General features: G+C 48.2%; 1 protein-coding gene across 13 annotated transcripts in view; it reads left to right on the top strand.

Moving 5' to 3' along the window:
• The window catches only part of FEZ1 (fasciculation and elongation protein zeta 1), a 194,317-nt gene that overhangs the window by 109,659 nt on the left and 59,731 nt on the right, over positions 1 to 24,927 (top strand). For 11 of the 13 annotated variants that reach the window (XR_016439093.1, XR_016439096.1, XR_016439094.1 and 8 more), the window contains 3 exons: positions 3,538 to 3,706; positions 5,367 to 5,638; positions 22,218 to 22,298. Coding sequence is in view for 7 of the 13 variants with exons in the window: in XM_090026795.1 (XP_089882921.1) it covers positions 3,538 to 3,706; positions 5,367 to 5,638; positions 22,218 to 22,298 (522 nt within the window). In the remaining 6 variants the exon portion in view is untranslated. The remainder of the gene's footprint in view (positions 1 to 3,537; positions 3,707 to 5,366; positions 5,639 to 22,217; positions 22,299 to 24,927) is intronic. The other 2 variants (XR_016439097.1, XM_090026796.1) reach the window with 1 other exon arrangement.

The following is a 24,927-nucleotide window of genomic DNA, read 5'->3' as shown; positions in this document are numbered from 1 at the left end:
CAGCATGAGGCTTGGGCTTTGGGGCCTGATGGGTGATTCTTCTGATGTCATTGGCCATGTGATGGGTATGTTATGCACCATGAGATGGGGGCAGGGGTTTCTGGGGCCAACATGGCAGTAAAAATGGCCATGAAAAAGGCAGCCTAGGGGGTGAGATTTCTGTTGTCTGTCGCACCCTTAATGCCGGTGCACCCTTGACCTGCGAGCCTGGGTTGGCACGACCGGCTTGGCGCGAGGATGGATTTATAACTGGACAGGTGGGTGTTAATGGCAAGCAGGAGTCAGATGATTTAAAGCATATTGGTTACACAGAAAGTTTATTTTACTTACACTACTGATGTAGTGCAGCATAGGCAGAGGAGTTGATTTATTCAGTTACAGCATGCAGATGCTCTGTCACCCAGCGATTACAGTGGGTTGCAGACTTGCTGAATACAGGTTTTAAGCAGTTCGCACAAATTACTACGGTCTACAGACTACCGAGAGCTCTTGACAAGGAAGACAGACGACGAAGATAAGATGGGCCGACAGAAACGGGGTTACGCCAAAAGAAAATAAACCGGGGCGGGGAGATGTCTGTAACTGATCGGGTTACAGATTGTGGCTCCTGGGAATGCTCTGAGATCTCTGCTTTGGGCGGAAGTTCTTTCAAAGTTATATTTGACAAGGTAACCAATTATTACACGCTAGGCATGAATAATTAACGAGTTGGCACTTGTGCTTTCTTTGTTTGCTCAAGTTTCATAAAAAAGGGGGTTATCTTTTGCTTGGGTGGTACTGGTTCTGTTTGGTCACAGGAGGGCGAGCATAGCACATTATTTAATTTTACAACTTCATTAAAGTAGTTTCATTTTTATCTGGTCACCATGGGTACAGATATCTCTCGTGCTGAGTTGTCAAGGTCAGTTTCTTTCTCTTGTATGGGAGCTCAAGTAATTTGAAATGAGGCACAGACAGGGGTGTGTATTTGCAACACTGTTAATACAGAGGGATAAATTACAATTGCAGAGTTTGTTGTGTTAGCCTCTGACCCTTTGCCATCTGACCTTTTGCCATTGGCATCTAAAATCAAAGACTTTGATCTTTGACATTGTCATGCACCATATGACAGGGGATTGGGGTGGGGTTTTTGATATCACATATCATATAAGGGGAACAGGGACAGGCTTTTAGTTCCAAGATGGTGGCTGGATCCAAGATGGTGCAGGTGGTGGGCCACCGATCAAAGTTGACCTAAGCTATACCCTATATACTACCAACACAGTTGCTTTTTTATGAGTTCTCCTTCACTTGCACTTTTGGCCAGCTGTACTTCTGGACATAACACAAAGTTCATCAGCTACAGCTTGCTTGGTTAATTTTCTCTTTTTGAATAATAGTATTTGCATTTGTATCTGTAAGTACATTTCTTCTCATAAGGACGTGGTTGCTTCTGTATTCTGGAAAGTGGTTTCTTCCTGAGAAGATTGTTCAGATTTCTGATGATAGCCTAAAGGATCAGCAGGCAACATGAGTTTTCTGCTCTCTTGTACTGCAGGCACACACTTGGGTAGAATGAGTTTCTCATAAGCTGCCAGACCCCAAATTGGCATCACTTCCCCAGGAACCACAATAAATTGGAGTGTATAGTCTCTATATTGTATGCCAGCAATGCATTTCCCTTTCCTGGTATATTTGTTCCTGGATAGCCAGTTATATTGTTATATAGTAGACTCACTTTTAGTCTCAAATTTAAATTTTCTATATTTATGTTCTAGCAAAATAGTAACCTGAGCCCCAGTGTCCAATTTAACTGAAAACATTGTTCCTTCCACTTCCACTGGCAAAATCCAGTCTCTCTCATCAATTGTGGTTGGTTCCATCATATCTACATAAAACTTCTTTAGTATACTCACAGCTGTATAAACTTAAGGTATTTATGCTTGGGATCTGCAGTGCATGGCAAAATTATTTATTTTACCAAAGTTATTACAGAGCTTTCCAAATGCACAGTTTTTGGTGTCATGGTGCCATACTTGCTGCATGTCTACCTGTTTGCTCTCTTCCCTTCAGTAATCTCCTTACCAGCAGAAATGCCTTCTGTAACAGGGCACCATCTCCAGGGCAGTCAAAAACCCCTGCCATGCATGGCATCCCACTAGGTCTCTTATTCTGACAAGATCATATTCCTTATCTGCTAGCAAGAGTACCAGTTCGTCCTAGTTATTCCCCATATTCCTAGGATTTGTGTATAGACACTTAAGTCCCCTATTGGTAATCCCCAGTTCCCCATTGCCCCGGTATTGTTCTGGCCTCTTGACATCTCCTTGACCACCCTCTCTACATCCTTCCTGCTTGGCTGTCCCCTGGCTTGCATTCCCATCTGCACACACATCCCTCAACACATTTAGTTTAAAGCCCTCTCCAACAAGTCAGCCATTCCTGGAAGAAACCAGTTTCTTCCCCCGTGGCATGAGGTGGACAGGTCAGGTTTCACTCCTTCTGCAGAGATGATATCCCTTATACAAGTCAGTAATGACACCCAGCGCATAGTTCACTCTATTCAGTTTCAAATTTGAAGCTCTAGTAGCTTTTAACACTTTTAAAGCCTGGCATCATTTTTTTTTGGTAGAGCCCTAAATGATAATATAATTCCAGGAACATATTCATAAATCACATGTACAGTTTTATGATATACCTGAGGAGCAGAACCAATGTAACGCAAGTGCAGAAATCTGTACCTTCCAAAGGGAGCATGAAATATATATAGTTTACATTTTTTTCTATGAGCTTCAGCTGCCAGAATCCCAAGGAGTCATACAATTTTCTGAAAATCATGTATTTTGTGAGTTGGGCCATAATTTCTCTACTCAACCATTTCTTAACTTTATTGATGTTTTATTGATTAACTTTATTAATATGCATATACCTATGCACATATGCAACTGGCCTTTATTTTTCTCCACAATACTGTGGAGCTTACCCATTCTGTAAAGTCCTGGATTTTTTGTATTACTTGTCATTTTTTCTGTTTTTGCTAATTTTGCATTAAGCCTATAGTGAAAAGCAAAAGTATCTTTTCTACGTGGATAAATAGTGGGAAGTAGTTTTTTATTTATCTGCATTTAGGTTCACCTGGCAAGCAATGCAGCCCTTCAAACAAATCTTCGTTCTATAATAAGGGTGTCTCATATGCCATGTCTGTCTTCTTGTACTGGAAACGCACATAAAACTAGACTAAGGTTTTCACACGCTGTCAGACCCAAAATTGGTATCTCCTCCCTAGAATGAATAGGAGTTTATGTACTTTGCTTTTATATTGGATGATATGTTTTTTTCCTGAATAACCAATTATGTTGATGTCTATTGGACTTACTTTAAGTTCTATGTAGTAATATCTGAAATTAAAATATAGTTAAATAAGTATGTAAAGAAGATTACAGATTTTGTTCTAAAAGCATGATGTATATTCAATATGAAGAATGGTTTCTTAATATATAGTCCAATCATCATTTGTGTCAATACAATTCAATGACCAATATTCATTATTTTTAACAGGTAATTGAAGAAATTGAGGAGATGATGCAAAACTCCCCAGACCCCGAAGAAGAAGAAGAGATCTTGGAGGAGGAGGATGAAGGAGAAACTTCATCTCAGGCTGATTCAGTTCTTTTGCAGGAAATGCAGAATTTGACACAGACCTTTAACAACAATTGGTCCTATGAAGGTAGGAATGTATGGTAAAGGCCATTAGATGTTTCAGTTTGGGTTCTGGAATGTTTTTAATTGTTGAGGTTGGCAGGGGTGCTTACAATGAAGATAACTTAAGCCCCCTGTTAAGGCCCTGTTTTATCTGTATCATATCTCTCTATAATGTTGTTATTTAGTATGGTGTTTTTAACTCTTAAGCTTGGTTATGAGTTGTGAGAGCTTACTACTGTAAACAAGAAATGAACAAAAAAGCAGCAAAACTTTTGTTTCAACTGATTTAAAAAACTAGTTCTGAACTCCAATATAAGTATCCCCCCAAAAGATATTTACCTCCTTCACAGGGGAACTGTGACACATGGTAAATGATTATGGAACATTTTTATTCTATTATACAAGGCAGAGCCATGCAGTGAGACCTTGCCTAGCTCTGTGTGTAAAATAGTCTCTGAACTGAAAGCAGTGATGCCAGGTTCACACAGGGTAATTTGCTCATTAGAGCTGGACACAGAGAGACCCTAAATAGCTTGGCTATCCCTAATCTCCTCACTACTGTGAGGGAGATGGCCCGAGAACAGAAACAGCTTCCCCCACTTTCCAGGGCTTAGAACCAGCCTCGATTTCCCCACAGCTGCAAGGGAGCTGCCATGGAGCCAGAAAAGTTTTCCCCCACACCCTGGAGCCCAGGCCTGAGCCATGTGTGCCCTGCAAGCCAAGGGATGGCATCTGGGGGAGCCTGGAGCTCCCCCTCACTACTACAGGGTAGTAGAGATGGGCAAGAACAGCCCTGGAATGAACTGCCTCTGGTTGGAGTAAATTTGCTGTGAGTGTTCAGATTCATGTCCAGGTACAGTTTAGTGCACCTGAATTTTCTATGCAAAAAATTCAGGCACATTTATTGCATGTGTAGATGCACCCAGTGTAAAGCTCCTCCACAGATGGTGGGCATGGTGTTTTTCAGATGACAGGGAAAAATTCCATACCAGTTTTCAGAAATTGAGATAGTGAATTTGAATTAGGTTCTACATTCCAGCAAACTTGTGTTGCTTCATATTGTATCCTATTACATATAGCATATTGTAATTTTTAAACTGATATTATTACAAGCCATTGAAGAATGCCCCAAATGCAAAATTAAGTTTATTAACAGAAAATTCCATTAACACAGAAAGCCACCCAACAGTCTACTAAGCCTTTCCAGAATACTGAGCTCAGCACAACTCAAAATTCTTGTTAGACTTCATCTAGAATATTGTGGAGAAAAGTTGGAGAGGATACAGAGGACGGTGGCAAAAATGATATAGAGATTAGAAGGTAAACTACATCAGGAAAGGATGAGGTATATTAGTCTTGGAGAAAAGGAGATTAAAGGGGTGGGCTTGTAATAGCAATTTTAAAATTTTCAAAAGTTTGCCCTACAGAAAAGGGAGAACAACTTATTTCCCTTCCTGCAAAAGGCAGGACACAAAGCAATGGTTTTAAATTGTAGCAAAACAGATTTAGATTAGATCTCAGGAAAACTTCCTGAAAATACTTATGAAGCAAAATACTAATTTCAGCAGCAGTGGCCTATTTGATATTTGCTGGCAGCACTCTTACAAGCTGCAAAATATTTGCCCAGTATCATCTATTTGCACTTCTGTTTTTTAATATATGTGCATCTCTTCTGATCATGAAAGGTTTGGAAGAAATGTCATTTTCTGAGCTGTCAGAGCTCCTGGATCGTGTTGAGAGTGCTATACGTGATTATTCAGAGGAGCTGGTGCAGCAGCTGGCCCGGCGAGATGAACTGGAGTTTGAGAAAGAGGTGAAAAACTCCTTCATCACAGTGTTGATTGAAGTACAGAACAAGCAGAAAGAACACAGAGAGATGATGAAAAGGAGGAGGAAAGAAAAAGGGCTAAGTCTGCAGAGCAGTCGGATAGAAAGAAGCAACCAAATGCCTCTCAAGGTATGTGTGAATTTCCTGTGTAAAACAAGGCATTGGAAGATGACAATTTTGATCTTGGCTGTTGTAGTCAACCTGTCCCCTTTAAGAGATGGGAAAGAATGGTGGACTCCTAACAAACATGATATAATTTGTGGTATTGTTTGTCAGGTTTCTTAATTTCTTTCCTTTTCCCTTTAGAGGGACATAGATGCACCTATTTGCCATTCTGACCTGGAATCCAATGAGGTGTACTGCAAGCTCTGGAGCTTCAATTAAGGATGTCACAGAGAGATTTCTGGAGTTTAGATCTGTCTAATTGGTGCCCTGAGGAACACTTGTGGCCTGTCAGCAGTTAAAAATTGTGGCCCACAATCTTGTCAGTGCAGCTGCCAGAGCTGCGGCATTTGTGCAGCTCTGGAACTCAAGGGGTGAATGCCAATGCTGCTTGACACACACCCCTTTGCATTCTGCTGAATTTGAAGTCTTCAGTCACCACTGGTGACTCAAGTCAGGGCAGGGGCACTTGGAGGGCAATGGCATTCATCCGTTGGGTGCCAGAGCCCCCCGAATGTAGTGGATCGAGCAACCATGCTCACAGGAACATCAGAGCTGGTCCAGATTCTGCCTGCATTATCAACTAAGTTGAACAGCCCTGCTGAAACTCATCCATACCTAAAAACACTAATCCTTCCTTCTTGCTTATCTGATTTTGGGTTCCTTGGCATTGGACTGATGTCCTAGAGAATGTGATTTATTGTTGTCAAAGGTAGGTCCTATCTGGTGGGGATTGGAAAGAGCATCTTTGGGCATCACCTGACTAATCTGGGAAGGAAGACTTTTAAATGAAGTCCTTATGGCTATGTCCAGACCAGCATGGCCATGAAGTATGTGGCACCACAGACATGTCTGCAGTGCCACATACTGCACGTTCAGCTATTCTCTGCACAGTAAGGGAGCAGTGCAGGGCATTTTTTGTTTGTTTGTTTGTTTGTTTGAAACCATACCAAAAACCACACCAGCTCAGCAGTGCTACACACACTAGCACCAAGACCAAAAGAGACTTGGGGTCATGATTGACCACAAGATAAACATGAGCCACCAATGCGATGCCGCAGCCAGCAAAGCAAATAAAACTCTGGCTTGCATCTACCAATGCATCTGAAGCAGGACCCAAGAAGTCATCCTCCCACTTTACCGGGCCTTGGTGCAGCTGTAGTACTGCATCCAGTTCTGAGCTCCACACTTTAGAACGGATGTGGAGAAGCTTGAGAGAGTGCAGAGGGGAACCACATGCATGGTTAGAGGTCAAGAGAACAGGCCTTATTAGGAGAGGCTGAGAGGCATGGGACTCTTCAACCTGGAGAAGTGAAGTCTCAGGGGTGACTTGGTGGCAGCCTATAAGTATATAAGGGGTGTGCATCAGGAACTGGGAGAATGTCTGTTTACCTGGGCACCCCAAGGGAAGACAAGGTCTAATGGTCACAAACTGCTGGAAGACTGTTTAGACTGGACATAAGGAAAAACTTTGTTACTGTCCTAGACTCCAAAGTCCAGAACAGACTCCCCCTGGAAGTGGTGCAAGCACCTATTCTGGATACCTTTAAGAAACACTGGCATGCTTATCTTGCTGGAGTGATCTGACCCCAGCTGACTTCCTGCCCCTTGGGCAGGGGGCTGGACCTGATGATCTCATGAGGTGCCTTCCAGCCCTAATGTCTGTGAACAAAACCCTGGAGTGGCACATGTGGGAAAAGCATGCATCTTTCAAAATAGGAGGCTGGCTGGCCAAAGCCACAGGGCATGTGACACAGGCTTTCCCTAGGGACAACTAGCAGTGACACACAGTGTCCCACTGCTAGTCATCCTTGGGGAGCCAAATGTCCAATCTCATGTGGAAGCAGCTTATGAGAGATGGTGAAGAAAAACCCACCAGCCACAGATAAGTGTGGCTGTATGGTATGTGGCTCTGCAAACACATCTGCAGAGCCACATACAACACAGTCTGACATTCTCCACACTACAAGGGTGCGCTGTCCACATGTGCACTGTTCCTGTTTTTTTTTTTCCCATGGATTTTTTTGACCCCTGGGTATCCCGAGACGTGGGGATTACACATGATGTGCAGACCTGGCCCGGCCTTCTAGTATGTGTCTTCAAACAGGACCAGGGCAGCTCCTGCTTCCTCCCAGGGCTTCTGGCACAGCAGGCAGGAGCTGCACAGCATGAGGCCAGGCTGGCTCCTGCCTGCTGTTCCGGGAGCTCCAGGTGGTGTCAAGAGCCAGCCTGGTCCTGCTGGAAGGTGTGTGCCAGAGAGCTGTGCCAGCTCCATGCACCACACAGAGCCCTTGGGTCTCAGACAGCACCATGCACTGCTGGGGGTCTCTTTCAGTAGTGGCCCATGAGTGATGTGAGGACCCACTGCTACCTGCCGCTGCTGCAGGTGAGGAATTTGTGCCATGGGGAGGGTGGGTGGGTGGGGGGACTCACCCTTTCCACACAGTCCCTCCCTGCTTACTAGAGACAGTGTCTGGGCCCCAGCCACTTCTGCTAGCCGTGCCCCACTTTTATTCCCTACATCACACTAAGGCAGCATGCTGGAACAGCAGGGGCATGTGGCAGTCATAGAGATGCTCTGGCCGGGTGCTAGAGCCTTTTTGGAGGATCCAGCCTTCAGTTTCTTTGGGGCATACTCTGGGAGTGCACCCTGCACAGCTTTTTTTCTGACATATTTTCTCTTGATACTGGGATTTCCCAATATCAAACTTTGAGTCCATGCTGGGAATATTTTTTTCGTTCATGGTGTCCCTCTTGTGGCATCTCAAACTGCTTTGAGATGCCACAGCAGGCATGTGCTTACTCGTGTGGATACAGCCATTATATGTAAAGAAAACTATCACTTAATTGACATTACAGAAACTTTTTTGGTAATATCAACAGTAAGAGGTATAGCTTGTTTTGGAGGGACAGGACTGGGGAAAGGAGATAGTACTGCTCTGTAAGTGTACCTGAATGAAGAGAAATCAGGCGAACATGATACAAGAGAATTCATGATTTTAAGAAAGGAAAGGTGTGAAGTCAGCAGAACAAGGATAATGGGTTTTTAAAAGGGCAGATTTTAACCAACTCAGAGAAATGATAAAGTCACATATATAGACTGATTTAATAAAGAAAATTACTTTCAAGGAACAAGCTCCAGGACATGGTCCCAGGTGCTCTCCAGAACGCTAGAACCAGAAGTAGTTTACATCACATCATTTACAGTTCCAGTTAATAATAAGCCATTATGCAATACTGCAACACTGGGTGCATCTACATGTACAATTAACCAGCAGGTAGCCCCCACATTGTAATACCCTTGTACCCCAGCCATCCCCATCACCACCTACACATGTATTTCACCACATGTAACTACTCTGAGTTAATTAGTATACTGCCTCCTAATATGGCCCCATGTTTAGATGGTGACACTTTACTGTGGAACTAACTAGAAGGGCTGTGTGAGGCTTTGGACAGATCTTCGGGGTTCGAAGCATGTCCAGATCGAAGCACAGGCCTCGTTAGGCTTCCCAAAGTGGTTCAGAGCTTCCGAAGTGCTTTGGAGTTGCCTCGGAGATCCGGCCATAGGGTATAATGGGGAAACAATAAAATATCTATAACTTTGTTGTTTTTAGTCCGATTTGGATGAAATGTTCAGACATGGTGGACTCTGCAAAGAGCAAGAGCTTGCCAAGTTTCAAGAAAATCGGTGTAGTGGTTTGGTGGGAACTGCCCCTCAGGCTGCGGACAAGCAAAACTCATGCCATAGGTGACACTGCATGTGTTAAGGCACAGTGGGGTGACAGCTGCAGCGATGGTGGCCCCCGCTGTGGCCACGATGTCTGCCAGCTGTCAAGGAGATTGGGGCAGGGGGATTCTGGGGCTGTGCACCCCTAGCTGCTGACAGGCAAAACTCATGACATGGGTGCTTGTGGGACTGACTGTGTCTGTCTTGGGGAGTGGGAGACACTACTGCAGGCCTGGCTGCTAAGCTACTGTGTTACCAGTTACCAATCAATCATGATTCACTTAGGGACCAGCTCAATACACAGGACCTAGCTAATGTAGCCAGTTAATTGCCATCAATTAGCACCTACAAAACCAGCCTAAGGAGAGGAAAGAATCAATACAGACAATCAACTGCCCCAAGACAGACACAGTCAGTCCCACAAGCACCCATGGCACGAGTTTTGTCTGTCAGCAGCTAGGGGTGCAGGGCCCCAGAACCCCACGTGCACCAGTCTCCTTGACAGCTGGCTGGTGTCGTTTCCTCAGCAGGGGCAACCATCCCTGAAGCTGTCACCCCACTGCGCCTTAACACACACAGTGTCACCCATGTCACAAGTTTTTCTTGTCCACAGCTTGAGGTGCAGCTCCCACCCAGGCCCCTGCACCAATCTTCTTGAAACTTTTTAGGCTTTGTGGCCTCAGTAAGAGCTACCACCCCTGCAGTTTTGAACCCCCTGTGATGTAACACATAGATGTGACAGGGGTTTTGCTTTCAGATATTTAGGGTACAGTGCCCCCAAACCCAGGCACTGAACTTCTTGAAACTTGGCAGGCTCAGTGGCCTCACCAGGGGACACCACCCCTGCAGTTTTCACCCCCCTGTGATGTAACACACAGCTGTGACATGAGTTTGGCTTTCAAGAATTTGGGGTACAGTTCCCCCCAAAACCCTGCACTGATCTTGAAGCTTGGAGGATTCATGCTCTCAGCAGAGGCTACCAATCCTGCAAATTTCATCCAAATTGGACAAAAACCAACAAAGTTATAGATATTTCATTGATTCCCTCATTATACCCTATGGCCAGATCTCCAAGGCGGCTCCGAAGCTTTGGAGCTGCTTTGGCTGGATCGAGGCAGAAACCCGGTCCAGAGCTCTGGATCAGATCTCTGCCATCTGAAGCAGTTGGATCTGAAGCTGGATTGAATCACTGCTGACTCGCACAGGCCTACTAAGCTCTGCAGTAATGCATGCATGTAGATGCAAGCCAGTGAGCTAGAGCCAGAGCTAATTAGCCTGTACACAGAACAGTTTAAACATGGCTATACTGCTTCCAGTACATTTCAGTCCAGCCCAATTCAGGAGGTAACTTGCAGCTGACCCCTGTATCAAAAGTAGGTTTCCCTCACTATATGCTGCTTCTGTGTATGTGAATTTGCTCTTATGCAATTACCCTTTTTACACCCAAAATTCATTCTATGTGAGGTAAATTCATTATATGTGAGGTAAGTCTGTAGGGGAAGCAGCGGGGATGGGGGCATGGTGCAGCCCAGCAGTTGCAGGCAAGTGGCGTCTGTCACTCCTGGGGCTACAGCAGGAAGCAAAGCAGAAAGAACTGTCAGTGGGTGTGGAGCAGAGGGGTGCGGCTCTTCCCTTTACGGAAATTCAATTTATGCTCAGTTTTCCAGGAATGCATGTACTGCATAAAGTTAGATTCATAGATTTCTAGAGTCAGAAGGGACCTGGTAGATCATTGGGTCCACCCCCCTGCTCCAGGCAGGAAAGAGTGCTGGGGTTAGGTAATGCTGGGGCTAGGAAAACCTGTAATTGAATTCCTGCAGTGCCGGCTAGGATTGTGTTGCATTCTATTGGAGGGGCAGCAGGACACCATCTGATATGGAACAAATGCTTTAATTTCAAGGTAAAAGTTCCATTTTAGGGGGTATGTAGGGACATCCAAACACATCTCCCAAATTTGCAGCTAAGACAGTTGATCATTTCATACCTCAGTGATCAATTTAGATCAGGACCTAAGTCTACTGTGGTTGTTTCCAAAGACACAATGTTGCTTAACCATGAATTGCTGAGTTTGAAATAGATATCATTAGAAAAAGCTCAATTTTCTATTAAGGAGGATATCAAAATAATCATGATCTCTTCTGGACTTAAAAATCCATGAATCTGTGAATTTTTTCTATGCTTTGCTGAGTGCTCTTGTCCATTAAACAGGGTATGTCTACATGTACAATTAATGTGCAAGAATAGACACCTGAGCTTATTGCTCCTGAGTGTTTTGCTCCTGAACATGCTGTTTGAACATGTGTCCAGTAGCAAGAAACTTCAGAGTATATTGCTCCAGAGTTTATTCATCTGTAGCACACCCAGCTCAGTCAGAGCAGCACTGGCTGACAGCAGTCCAGGGCTGCTTCAACCAGACTCAATGTGCTTTGAACGGGCTGTCTGAGGCATGAGGGTGCTTCAGCATGGGGCTATTTGGCAGGCAGCCCCCACACTGAATCAACCTTGTGTCCAAGTGAGCTGGGAAGTGTCTACATGTGTGCTAGTATGCATGAAAACTCTGAAGTTGACAAGGTCTTGTATTTAACAAGTACTAGCCTGCTCTGGAGTTTACTAGTTTTGTGCACCCTAATAGGGGAGCACGTTCAGATGCAGAGACATGTACTGCAGAGCTGATTAGGCAGCTCTGCAGTAAATGCCTCATGTAGATATGCCCACAGATATCTTAATTAAACATGATATAATGGTAGCCAAGTCTTTTTCCTTGGTTATTACAGTTGATTTAGAATCTAGCAAAATGTATGAATCATTTAAATTATTCTTTCTGATGCAGGCAGGCATTTGGCTGTAATTTGTTAATGCCACCACTCATTTTGTTTTAAAGTTTTGCAGTAACAATACATTTAAGTCTGATGTTTGTTCAGATATGCATATAAAAAAATATGTACAGTTATGCAGGGAATAATGCTGCTCTCCTTTAGCCTGGCACAAATGGCTTACATACAGTACTAGGGCTCACATAGAGTACTAGGGTTCATAGGGCACATCCAGATGAAACTGCATGTACCTCTTGTGCGTCTCAAAGCAGTTTAAGATGTGGCAAGAGGCATGATGGGAAAAAAAAATTCCCCATGCTGCATATTTGCAGTGCAGGCTCAAAATTTGATACCTGGATATCCGGGTATCAAAATAAAACATTGGGGGAGGGGGGGAAGCAGGGCAGGCCATGGTCCCTGACCCTACCCTGAGATAACCTAGGAGCCGGTCCTCCAGAGTTTTTGACCCAGTTGCTGTCATGGGTAAGTAGAGACATCGGGGTGGGGAAGTTATGGACGTGGGTGGGTCTGAGGAGTGGCAGGGGGGATGTGTGGTCTGTGGGTGGGTTTGTCGGGGAGCTTGAGCAAGGGCTGCCACACTCCTGCCCCACCCCCCCTGCACCACCCACGGAAGTAGTGGCCTGGCCTACTAGTGCAGGGTTTTGCAGTCCTGTTCAAAGCTGGGCACTAGCAGGCCGGGCCAGGCTGGGTCTGTTCAGCATGTACAGAGTTCAGGTCACACAGAGCCACATTACCACTGGCTGTGCCAGCAGCTGGGGCACAGCTGTGCTGACGGCTGCTGCTGGCACTGTGGGTGGCAGTTGGGGGGTACTAGGGCTGTACAAAACAGCATCGTTCCACTTTGACTTTCGTTTCAATGGACCAGTGTTTAATTTCAAGTTCTGTTTCATTTTGAAAGCACTGTTTTACTTTGGTTTATCAAAACTGTTTTGCTGTTTCAATGCTGTTTAGATGTTTTGCCCACCCAGCACAGGAAGATGGGTGCTGTTGCTGGCCCCAGGCAGCAGCACCAGCTTCCTGTTATCTGACAGGCAGATCAGGGGCCCACACCCCTGGGAGGAGTCTGGCAAAGCCCATGCAGCCCTCCCAGGGGCATGAGTGAGCCCCCAATTTGCCTGCCAGGTGACAGGAGGCTGGCACTGCCAGGTGGGGACAGCGGCAGCACCAACCTTCCTGGCACCGGCTGTATCTAGTGCCGGTCCCAGCCAGCAGTACCAGCCTCCAGTGATCTGGCAATGCAGATTAGGGCCCCTTGGAGCCCTGGGAGGAATTGACAGAGCCCTGCAGCCTTCCCCAGGGTGCACAGGGCCCCGATCAGCCTGCCAGATCACAGGAGGCTGCTCCTGCCACCTGGGACAGTGCTGGGTACAGCCCACACCCAGCACCGGGAAGATAGGTGCTGCTGCTGGCCCCAGGCAGCAGCACCATCCCCGCTAGGTATAAGGGCAGGCTCCAATCTGCCTGCCGGATGACAGGAGGCTGCTGCTGCTGGCTGGGACAAGCGCTGAAGCCAAGTATGCTTGGTTCAAAACCCAAAATGTTTCAAAACTTTTTAAATGTTTCAAGTGTCCTTTTTTCATTTCAAAGCTGTTTCTAAGGCTTTTGTTTCATTTTGATTTTGTTGCTTCAAGCTTGAAATGTATCAAAACAGCTTTGAAATGAAACACAGGGCAAAATTTCACACAGCCCTAGGGGGCAGGCATGTGGTGGCCCATGTTTAAGCCCCTGCACAAAATGCATAGTGGGACCCAGTCCAGCATGACCCGCTTGCATGCCTTTGCACAGGACTGGGATGCGCAGCTCCAGGATGTGTGGTTCCTGTGCAAAGGTGTGTTAGCTCCCCAGGCTAGTTCAGGTTGGGTGGGAATGGGCTGGCCGGGTATGTTTTCCATGAGGTTTAGGTGGCAATGCATGGTGGCAATGTGCTATGCTTACAATGGGCCATGGTGCATCACCACCTGAGCCTCATGGAAAATGCACCCAGCTGGCCCTACCTGATCCAACCCGACCTGGCCTGGGCATGCAGCTAGTATGCCTTTGCACAGGAGCTGCACATCCCAGAGATACACATCCTGGTCCTGTGCAAAGTGCACTAGTGGGCCATGCTGGGCTGGGTCCCACCAGGTGCTTTCTCCTCACACACTTCATGGATCCAGCAGTGCTGCTGCCAGAGGCAGGACCTGGCCAGGCTTGACACCCAGTTCCTGCAAGTGGTATGCATCCCCAGGTGACTACCCAAGCAGCCCAGGGCTGCCTAAAGGCACACAGCCCAATGCAGCACTGTGCCAGACCCGCAGTGAACAGCACAGGTGGTGCTGGGTCTGAGGTGGCCAAAGCCATGCCGCAGCACTGGGGGCTCTGGCCATAGTGGGCCCCAAACACCTGATAGCAGCTGCATCTGTGGGGGTGAGCTGTGGGCCCTGAGGGGGGGCTGGGACCCTGAAGGGAGGGAGGCTGGGGACTGTGGGGGGGCCGGGGCCCTGTGGGAGGGGAGTAGTCTGTGTGCTATATGAGGGACTGCATCCTGTGGGGGATCAGGAGACCCACCTCTTCTGAGCAGCCTCCCCATAAAGTCCCCCCACACCCACAGTCATGCCACAATCCCCCCCAAACCTACACATGCACCTCACGCCCCCTCATCCCTCCACAGTCACCCACACACCCACCCACATCCCCCCACATCCCTTCCCACCCTCCTCCTGCAAACCCCACATCCCCCCATCATCCACCCATCATGCCCAACTGCCAGACAGGATGAGACCTGCTGGCAGAAGCTTTGGCTGCAGGGGCAGCTGTCCCCACATCCTACTTAGTGAAGGGGTCAGGGGGAGCTGTAATTCATTTATCATAAGAAAACCAAAAGCAAACATCAAAACATATAGATATTTAGAGACACTGATAGGCTTCCAAATGGATTGAGAATTGTAAATATATCAATAAAATATTGCCCAACTGATCGTTCTCTCTCTTTCTTTGTATGTATGTGTATATATATATACACACACACACATATATAGACACACACACTCACACACACGTATATAGACATACACACATATACATATATATACACATACAAAATGCATACATATATATGCATTTTGGGGCATTTTAAAGAGTAAATTCGGGGTTTTTTTATCAGAGATTTTGCAGTTTTTAAATAGGGAGCACCAGAATTTCTGCTAGTGAGGCAAGAGGCAGGACCCAGGTAGAGATGCCTGCTCAGGGTTGGCACCTGGGACCACTTGGGGCCAGGAAGACAGTTCAAAGTAGGTCATCACACTGTTAACATCTTCCAGGCAATAGCTGCCCAAATGACGGGGTGGTGACGCACATGGCAGTAGTGCCACACAAGGGCCAACTATGCAGCCACAGTCCACTGGCAGCTGTCCCAGAGGTGAAAATGCCTCTGCTGTGTCCATGCAGTCCCCACCCAGGTCTGGCAGATGCACAGTGTTGGGTCCATTTGCTGTCACAGGTGGCAGCAGGTCACAGCCAGGCAGCAGCGCCCATTGCCAGATTGCCTTAGTGTGTAGAGGATGCAGGGAACTCTCAGTTGGGGCTGCTGCAGCAGTCCAGCTGGCACAAGGGGCTAGTGTCCCCAAGTACCAATTGGCTGGGCCCCAGAAGCTCCTGTCTATTTGTCTCATTCAACTACCATGGGCCCTGAAGCCCATCTGGTTAACTAGTAGCCCCTACTGTATGGGGGCTAATGGATGAATGAAACAACAAAATTCTGGGAACAACAGAGGCAAAAAACAGGATGGGATTGTTGTGTGGGCCAACGGATCAAAACGTGAAAATGAGTGCCCCTGAGGGGGACACTGAGAAGAGCTCCTCTGCCCGAGAAGCTCCTGTTTGTATCACCCAATTATCATGGGCCCTGAGGCCCACCTGGCTAATTGGTAGCCCCTACTGTATGGGGCCAGTGATGACATAACAGAATTCTTGGGCCAACCAAGGGAAAAAGGGAAAAAACAGGACACAAGTGATGTGAGGGTCAAAATGTGAAAATGAGTGCTTGTGTGGGGGATACCAAGCAGAGCCCCAGGGCCACATCTGCTGGCCCTCAAAAGGTGTCTACAGAGCTGGTGGACACTGTGCTACTGGTGCTCTGCCTGGAAACGTGCAAACCAGTGAGAGGAACGTGGCCTCACAGTCCCCAGGTACCTTCCTAGCCAGACCTCGTTCTTGGTCATGTAGAGGGCCAACTTGGCCAGGGCCAGGAGGAGGTTGACCAGGAGTTCCTGGGACTTGATGGGGCCATGGATGGGCTTTCCAAAAATAAAAATGTGTGGGATAAAATTCATTCAGAACCTCAGGAGGAGGTTCTAGAGGTGAAGGTGGAGGGCTGAAGCCTGGGGTATTTGAGCGCCATGTGTGCCAGGGTCTCCTTCTGTCTGCTGCAGAAGGGGCCAGAGACCAGGGTGTTGGTAAAGCTCACCACATACATTCTCATGGCAATGGCTCCATGGAGGAGGCACCAGCTGAGCACCCCAGTGGGTCATGGGATGAGGGTGAAGTACAGGCTCAGCCACTGGGGTGCCCCAGTTGTACTGTCACTGACCAGATCTTGCCACTTGCTGTCTGGGTGGGACACAAGGACCGTATGGTGAATCATGTGGCACATAAGCATGTAGAGGTGGCAGTTATGAATGGTGGAGAAGCGGACTGGTTTGGTGTCCTGCACTTCGCTCAGGTGGTGGAGCTGGGAGCACCACAAGGCTGGGCAAGGTGCCGACTACATGAGAAACCCCAGTGGGCTGGAGGACACGGGAGGGGGGAGGTACCGCCATCATGCCTGGTCAACAAAGTCAAGGGCATCGGAAGGCAAAGCAGGTTTCACCTCCTGAACTATGTGGCAGCTCACTCGCATCATCGGTAAACCTATGCACTGCCAGCTCAGTGGGATCCACCCACACCTGCCTATCATAGTCCAGGAGGTCTTTGATATGAGCGACACTGCCCAGAACCAGCTTCTGTTTCAACCGGGGTGCCTCTGCCATCGGTATCTCCAGTTGGGGGTTCCAGAGAAGGGACTCAATGAGCAGGTCAGTGCCCTGGGTAAGTGTTGCAGGGGACCTGGAGGTGGAGACCAGCCTCCAGGCCTGGAGGAGGTCTTGGTAGAACTCTGGCAGCCCTTGCAGGTCCTTCAGGTAGAAGCCACACAGGCCGAGACCAAACACTCTGCAGAGGTGTACAGCACCTGAAGGGTCTGCATGAAGTAGGGCCCAAAGCCAAAGGCCCCCAGTGAGCCTGTGACATACCTGTGATCTGCCCTGTTGAATGCCTTCTCCTGGTCCAGAGAAAGGAGGGCAAAAGACAGGCCCTCGCTGTGTGGTAGCTCCAGGATGTCCCAAACCAGGTACAAGTGGTCAAAGATGGAACGTCCTGTCACTGTGTACGTCTGGTTGGGATGGATCATGCTTGCCAGCACAGACCACAGGCACAGCAAGATGGCCCTCCCTGCCACCTTGTAGTCAGTGCAGAGCAGGGACATGGGACACAAGTTCCTCAGGTCGCAGGAATCTCCCTTCTTTGCCAGGAGGGTCAACATGGCCCTCCGCCATGACAAAGGGACCTCCCGACTTCCCTTGGATTTGACCCAGACTGCAGCAAAATTTGGGCTGAGGATATCCCAGAAGATCCGGTAGAACTCCACAGTCAACCTGTCAATGCCCAGCGCCTTGTTGTTAGGCATCAGACAGAGGGTGGCTGAGAACTCTGTCAGAGTGGGAGGATCCTCCAGCTGGTTTTGGTCCCCTGCGCTGACCTGCGGGAGTCCCTCCCACAGGGTCCAACAGGCTTCAGTGTTGGTCAGATCCAGGGAGAAGAGCTCTTCGTAGAAGGCTTGCGCGTGTTGGGACATCTCATCTGGATCCATGAGGGGGATGTACTTCTTGGCACCCTGCCTCTTCTCCAGGGCATAGAAGAAACAGGAACCATGGTTCATCTCCCAAAGGAGCTGGATGTGCAAGTGGACAAATGCAATGCAGGTGCAGTGGTTGTCCAAAGTGTGAAGCTCTTCCCACCTTTCCCGACACTCTCTGCAGAGGGACAGGTTGGTTGAATTAGCAGCCAGGCACCTCTCCAGCTCCAGCACTTCCTACTCAAGCTGCTCCTGGACTGCTTTCTTCTGCTGGGTGCACCCCAGAGTGTAGCTGCGGCAGAAGAGCTGGCCCTTCCCCACATCCCCCCATCTCCAACCTAAGGGGAAGGCTGCCCGTTGCTCCTGTGAAGCCAAGCAGAATTCCTGTCAGGCCTTCCTGAGCCCCACGTCCTTCAGCAGACTGGCATTAAAATGCCAGTAGATCAACCCCGAATCCCCAGGCCCCAGTGTGGCCTGGGCCTAGACAAGGTGGTGATCACTGAAGGGGGTTGGATGGATGCCAGAGGAGTGGACGTGGGTAATGGATCAGCAGGGGCCTCATGCATCACAACACCTTACATGGGGCCCGCCAGCTCATGCAACGCCCTCGCATAAGCATAGAGGGCATCTACAAAACTGCAGGCCCACCTATAGATCCAGGTGTTACATCACTTGGGTCCCTTGCCTTCCCCTACCAGTGCCCACACAGTGTTAAGGGTGCTGTCAAAATCTCCCCAGCAGTCCAAGGCCAGCTGCACCTTGTAGGTGGACTGCCAGGTGAACACAAGGTCAAGGAATGCAAGCAGCTCACTGCTGGGGACCACGAGGACCGAGAGGTCTACAGGTTCCACAGAGCCTGCCAGTTCACAGGCATCCTCTTCCTGGTCCTGGGGCTCAGTGGGATCCTTGGACACTGTCTGAAATTCTTGGTCCACTAAGGCCCCAGACTCTGGTAGGGATTGGGAGAGCTCTGCAGTGCCTTGGGACAGGTGCAGGGGTGAGGGTAGGGGTAGGACTCCCTCACAAGATGGCAGGGCAGGGCCAGAACCCAAGGGGGTCTGCACAGGGTCCCAAACAAGACCAGTCTGTTGGTCAGGGGACCCTACTTTGACCCCCTTTGGGGTGGCACCACAAGGCAGGCTGGTAGCAAGGCTATTCTGGGAGGGGGGGGAGGAGACCCATCAGGCACCAAGCTAGCATCAGTGCCTGCCTCAGGACTCAATGGGGTGAGCCCCAGGGCCTTTGTCTACCCCAGGTTGTTGGAGGGGGAAGGATCCACTACCAGACCTACCTTTGGGTCAGTCTCAGCCTGAGTCTCAGCACACATAATCTTGGGGGGGAGGCCCTGGCTCCTGCTTGGACTGGCCAGCAGCCCCGAGGGCCTCCTCCACTGGGATTATCCATTTCATCTTTACCAGGGTGGGCTGTCGTGCACAGCTGGGGAGGCCCTTGAAATATGGTTCGTTGTTTTCCCTGCATGCTGGTTCAGGGGAGGGGGGATGTATTTACCTTCCATCATGAGCTCCATCTCCACCACCTTTTGTGTGGCGGCCTCTGAGGCAAGGAAAAAAAACCCTTGCCATGGAAGCAGAAGGCCGCCATGGTCTTGGGCCCCCACCACCTGAGCCAGGGCCTGCACCTAGGTCTCAAAGTGCAGGTCCTCCTACGCAGGACCTACTCATGGGGGCACTTCACCCCATGCCTGCGGGTAAGTGCTGGAAAGGGGGCCATCTGAGCTGGAAGGGCCAGCAGTGGAGGGTCCAGGCCCTACAGGTGTGGGTTGCCCTGCAGTTGCCTATGCATAGCTATGGTTCTCCAGCTGGGGTGCATTTTTGTGGGGCCAGGGCCATGGACAGTGACAGGCTGAGTGGGTGTGCTGGCTGGTGTAGCACACCTGGTCCCCTCAGGTGCCAGTGATAGTCAAGAATATAGTTAAGACTGGGGGGCGAGGCCCTTGCCCTTCCCACCCCCAGCTGCAGAGGGAGCTGAAGAGGAGTCCTTCTCATTGCCCTTGCCCAGAGTACCTGATTGTGGGGGGCAGCTGGGACAGACCTCCTGCCCCCCTGTTGGAGTTCTGATTTCCTCTGCAGTGGGGTTTACAGGCTTGTCTGCCCCACAGGGGGGGTTGGTTGGATTCTGGCCCCTAGGGTGGAGCTTGTAGGGACGTGCACCCCGCTCAGGGATCTGGCTGGAATCTGCCCCCACAACGGGCTGCAGGAAGCTCTGCAGGGGCATCAACCCCACCCTGAGAAAACTCCTGCCCTGCCATTGTTTCACATAAGGGAGTGGAAAACCAATAAAAGAAAGAAAAACATGGAAGGGCTAGTGAATCCAGGCTATGGCTGTGGTGGAGGAGGGGGTGGAGGGGAGATGGAAGGTGGGGGTCTTGAAGCTCAATGAGTTACAGCCCCACAGGGAACCAGGTGGGCTGTGCCTGAGGAAGGTGGGATATACACATATACACATACAAGGGCTGGCGAGAGTCGAGCTGGCTTACTCAGCCACACAACAAGTGCCAGGACAGGGGGAGTGAACCAAGGGACTTACCACACAAGGGCAAAACACAGGGGAGGCTGCTGAGGCTGACATAAAAGATGGCTGCGGCAGTGGAGAGGCTTCATTTGTTGGAGCTTAGTCCAGGAGCCCCTTAGGCCTCCAGCCAGGCACTCAGCAGAAGGGCAGCAGGCAGGAAACAATGCACAGGATCAGATGCAGTGGGGCAGCTGTGAGGGAGTGCAGGGACAAACAGTCAATTAAGGAAGTAATCCAGTACAAGTGCAGTGCAAGGCAGAGCAGCAGGGAACCCCCCGCCCCCTCCTGAGGGGATGGTGGGGGGCAGTGGCAGCACAGGCAGCATTAACAGCAGTGTCTGCAGTTTCAGCCATCCAGGTCAGCCACCCAAGGTGTGTTTCAGGTGAAGGTGAAGGCAGGGGTGGTCTGCCTGAGGCAACAGGGGCATGCAAGGCACTGTTAGGCACCGGCAGTGGTGGTTAGGGAAGGGCCCACAGGCAACACAGTCCCTCTCCCTGGGCCGCCCCCAGCCATGGCTCGGCAGCAGGCAGGGCAGCAGGCCAGAACAGGAGTGCGGAAGCTGGGGTGCAGTGCTGGGGTGTGGTGCAATGCAGTGGGGATGTGATGCCCACCCCAGAGGGGGCAGCAGCATGTGGTAGAGGATCCCCCACCCCCATGGGGGAATATGGCAACAGCAGTAGCAGCAGCTGGGGGTGGGAAGGGCAAGAGCAAGGGCCTCACCCCCCAGTCTTAACTATATTTTTAACTATCACCAGTGCCTGAGGGGACCAGGTCTGCTACACCAGCCAACAAACTGACTCAGCCTGTCCCTATCCGTAACCCTGGCCCCACAAAAATGCACCCCCAGCTGAAGAACAGGAGTAAGAGCAGCAGCCTGGAGCAGGAACAGGTGTGGCCAACTTCCTCTCAGAAGCTCAGAGCATGTAGCCCTGAGCTACTTGCAGGGAAGCTTTTTATACTTCTGTGGCCAGCACAGGGCAGGTTTTTATACTGCTGGACTCTAGCTCCCCCTGGCTAGAGGTTCTAATACTGGCTGCATTCACTAGCCCTTCTGTGTTTTTTTGTTTTTCTATTATTGGTTTTTAAAAACCTTGGCTCTAGGTTTTTATACTTCATGTGTGGCTCTAGCTCCCCCTGGCTGCAGGTCCTGGAGGAGGAGCTGGGCAGGGTTATTTTGACCCATGTGGCACAACTTGCCCCACACCAAAGTGCTTGTCTGGTCATGTGTGCTGAGGTAAAAATTTGAGCTGCTGCAAGTGCATGTGCCTGCATGTGTGGGTGCACCCATAGTGTCTTAGGCAGGATAAAGAGAAACTCAGAAAAATTAACGAAAAGTTAATACAATGATAAGTAATTTGGATGAGATACTGATTCAGTGGAGAAAGGCCAACATTTTCTAACCTATTCACTTCTGCAAATATGCTGCAAGGAATATAATGTTGTTACTGAGAAGCAGATACTGATTTACTGATTAAAGCACTCCTTAGAGTAAGAAAAATATATATATTCAACCTGAAGAGTAACTTCTTTGCCATTATTCCAGCTTCAAGTAAATCAGTTTCTTTTCTCTTTCCTATGCAGCGATTCAGCATGGAAGGAATATCTAATATCTTGCAGACTGGTATTCGGCAGACATTTGGGAACCCAGGGAATGATAAACAGGTTTGTGCACTTTACCCTGTATGGATGCATGTCACAGAAATGGATGCATGAAATTTGTACTAAATAAAATATATAGCTCTAATGATCTATTTAATCAAAAGAAGAAAACAGGATTACAAATACAGTTGATTTGTACTAAACCACTTGATTTATAAGTATATTTAGAAATGAAAGCTCTAAGTTTGGTTTGTGATGATTCTAGCGTGTTGGGTTTTTTTCATGTTATTCAGAGACCCAAAGGGTATTCTGTCCCAATCATTCACATAGGGCATGTCTACAGATATATTTATGCCAGCTTAAATTTACGGTGCAGTAAATTACTGCTCAGTAAGTGGGAATAGGCTGGCACCTACACATGCAGGCAGTTTAGGACTAAATTTAGTCCCAGGTCAGAGCAGCCTGCCATGTGCCCCTGTGGCCACCACGAGGAACTCCAGCCTTCAGCCACGTGGCTGCCAGCACTTGGGACTAACTTTACTCCCCCTAGTGCCTGAGCAGATCCAGCAGGGAGGCCCCCTGGGTCACTGTGCAATAACACATCTACACATGTATCACTGCACTGTAACTAATATGACATAAATTTGATACCTGCATGATGCAGGTACCAAATTCATGCTCAAGTCAGCATGAGTTGTCATATTTACTATGCAGTACAGGTGTGTATGTGTAGATGCACATGCATACTGCACAGTAAATTTGGTTACCGCACAGTAAATGGAAACATGTAGATGCATTCACAGTGTAACATAAATTGCTATTTTTTCTAATCAATTCATGCTAGAATGCTTATGGTTTTTATTTTCTAGGAACTATTAATTATGTACCTTTAAAAAACCCTGGAAGCAGAAGTGTGTAACTTGGATTACCCATCACACAAAAGAAATGTCAAATAATTGAAATTAAGAATTAGTAATTATTGTATGTCTGAAAATAATCCATAAAGAATGTGGTGAATGTATACAAATAGGGAACTTTCTTGGAAAATTTTTCATTAACCAAAAGCGGTGTTAAATTCTTAATAATATCCACATGGAATAGAAGATTGAAGATGACTAGAAGATTTAAAAGAAATCATAGCCTGAATAAAAAGTACATAGAACTTGAAAAACTAATCTAAATCATAATGTTAAGCTATAGGTGTTTCTACTTACTGGCTCTTCTTTGGTTAGTTAAGAACTCAGAAGAAAGAAAATGTTATATATTAAGGTAGCCTTCAAATCTGCATTGTATGATCTTTATAACATGATTTCAGAGTACTATTTCCTCAATACTGTGTGTGGCGGGCCAGTAGGGGGCGCTTGCTGCGCCCAACCACCTTCTAGGCTCCGAGTGCCTCCCTGGGGGCGCCTCAACTCTGGCCAACCCCCTTCCTGGAGCACACCCACTAGCCTGGGGGTTCCAGTGCCACCACCCAAGGCTGGGATTGATTCTGGCTCTGCACCCTGGGGAATACAGGCCTAGTAGCCCTTGAGGGTACTTGATTCACTTCAAGAACTTGGGATGCTTCCCTCAGTCAGAAGCACAAGTAGTGGTCTCCCTTAGTCAACTGAACCAAGGCATAATCTAGACCCACTCCCAATAAGTCTCCCACACTAGGTACAAAGGAGAACTTCATTGGTTACAAGGGGTAGGGTTGGAATAGAGTACAGAGTAGAGCAATATCAGAGAAATCCCATAGAGCAAACTGGCGTGGCTGGGTAGCCTTTGATCACGCATCTGAGTTACTGCAAGCTACATATCTAGTTAGCTCTCAGGTAGCTTACTCACAAGTATCATCCAGAGGCAGTTGGAGATTCCCTGTGGAGGCAGGCAGTTCCTTGATCATGGGTTTTGAGAGAGAGGCAGCAAGTTTCAGATGGTCCAACTCTTCTCTCTCTCTGACTTCCTCATGGCTGCTGCCCCCTCCTCCTGGGCAGTCCTTGACTTACATAACCCTTGTGACCTCATTTACCTGGTCCAATGGAGGCCAGCACCTGTTGGCTGTCAGCCAACCAATTTGAAATACATCACTGGCTGCGGGGCAGACTAGCAGTTCCTAGCTCCCCAGGGAGCCAGCCCCTCACCCAAGTATTTGATACCAGTCACATAGGCAGAGGGAGGTGGTTTCCCCGCTCCATCAGGAATGTATTCAGCTTAGGCTACATAAAGAGGTAGGGTAAGGGTGTGTATCCTCTGCTGGGCCCATCTTAACCAAATTGTCACAGAGCAGAGTTTTTGGGGAGAAACAGAGGTGGCCTTCTGCCACACATGGAACATGAAAAACTAATCTAAATCATAACGTTAAGCTCTATGTGTTTCTATTTACTGTCTCTTCTTTGATTGGTTAGTTAAGAACTCAGAAGTAAGAAAATCTTATATATTAAGGTAGCCTTCAAATCTGCATTACATGATCTTCATAACATGATTTCAGAGTACTATTTCCTCAATATTGCTTCCTCATTCACAGTGAAATTCATGCCTGTGCAAAGGCCCAGCATAAAATCTGTGTACAACTTTAGTCATATTTTATACCCTGTTTGCCCAAAAAATTTGTCTAGCCATCACACCATTTGCTTTGGTGCCAAAGCTGTGCAAAATACAGCAAGCACTTGTCTAAGAAATGCAGGGTTTTTTTTCAGTTTTTCATTCT

The sequence above is a fragment of the Crocodylus siamensis genome, chromosome 14 (genome assembly GCF_052110815.1).
Source record: "Crocodylus siamensis isolate JL-2025a chromosome 14, ASM5211081v1, whole genome shotgun sequence".
Lineage (NCBI taxonomy): Eukaryota > Metazoa > Chordata > Crocodylia > Crocodylidae > Crocodylus > Crocodylus siamensis.
This window is presented reverse-complemented; position numbering and strand designations above follow the sequence as displayed.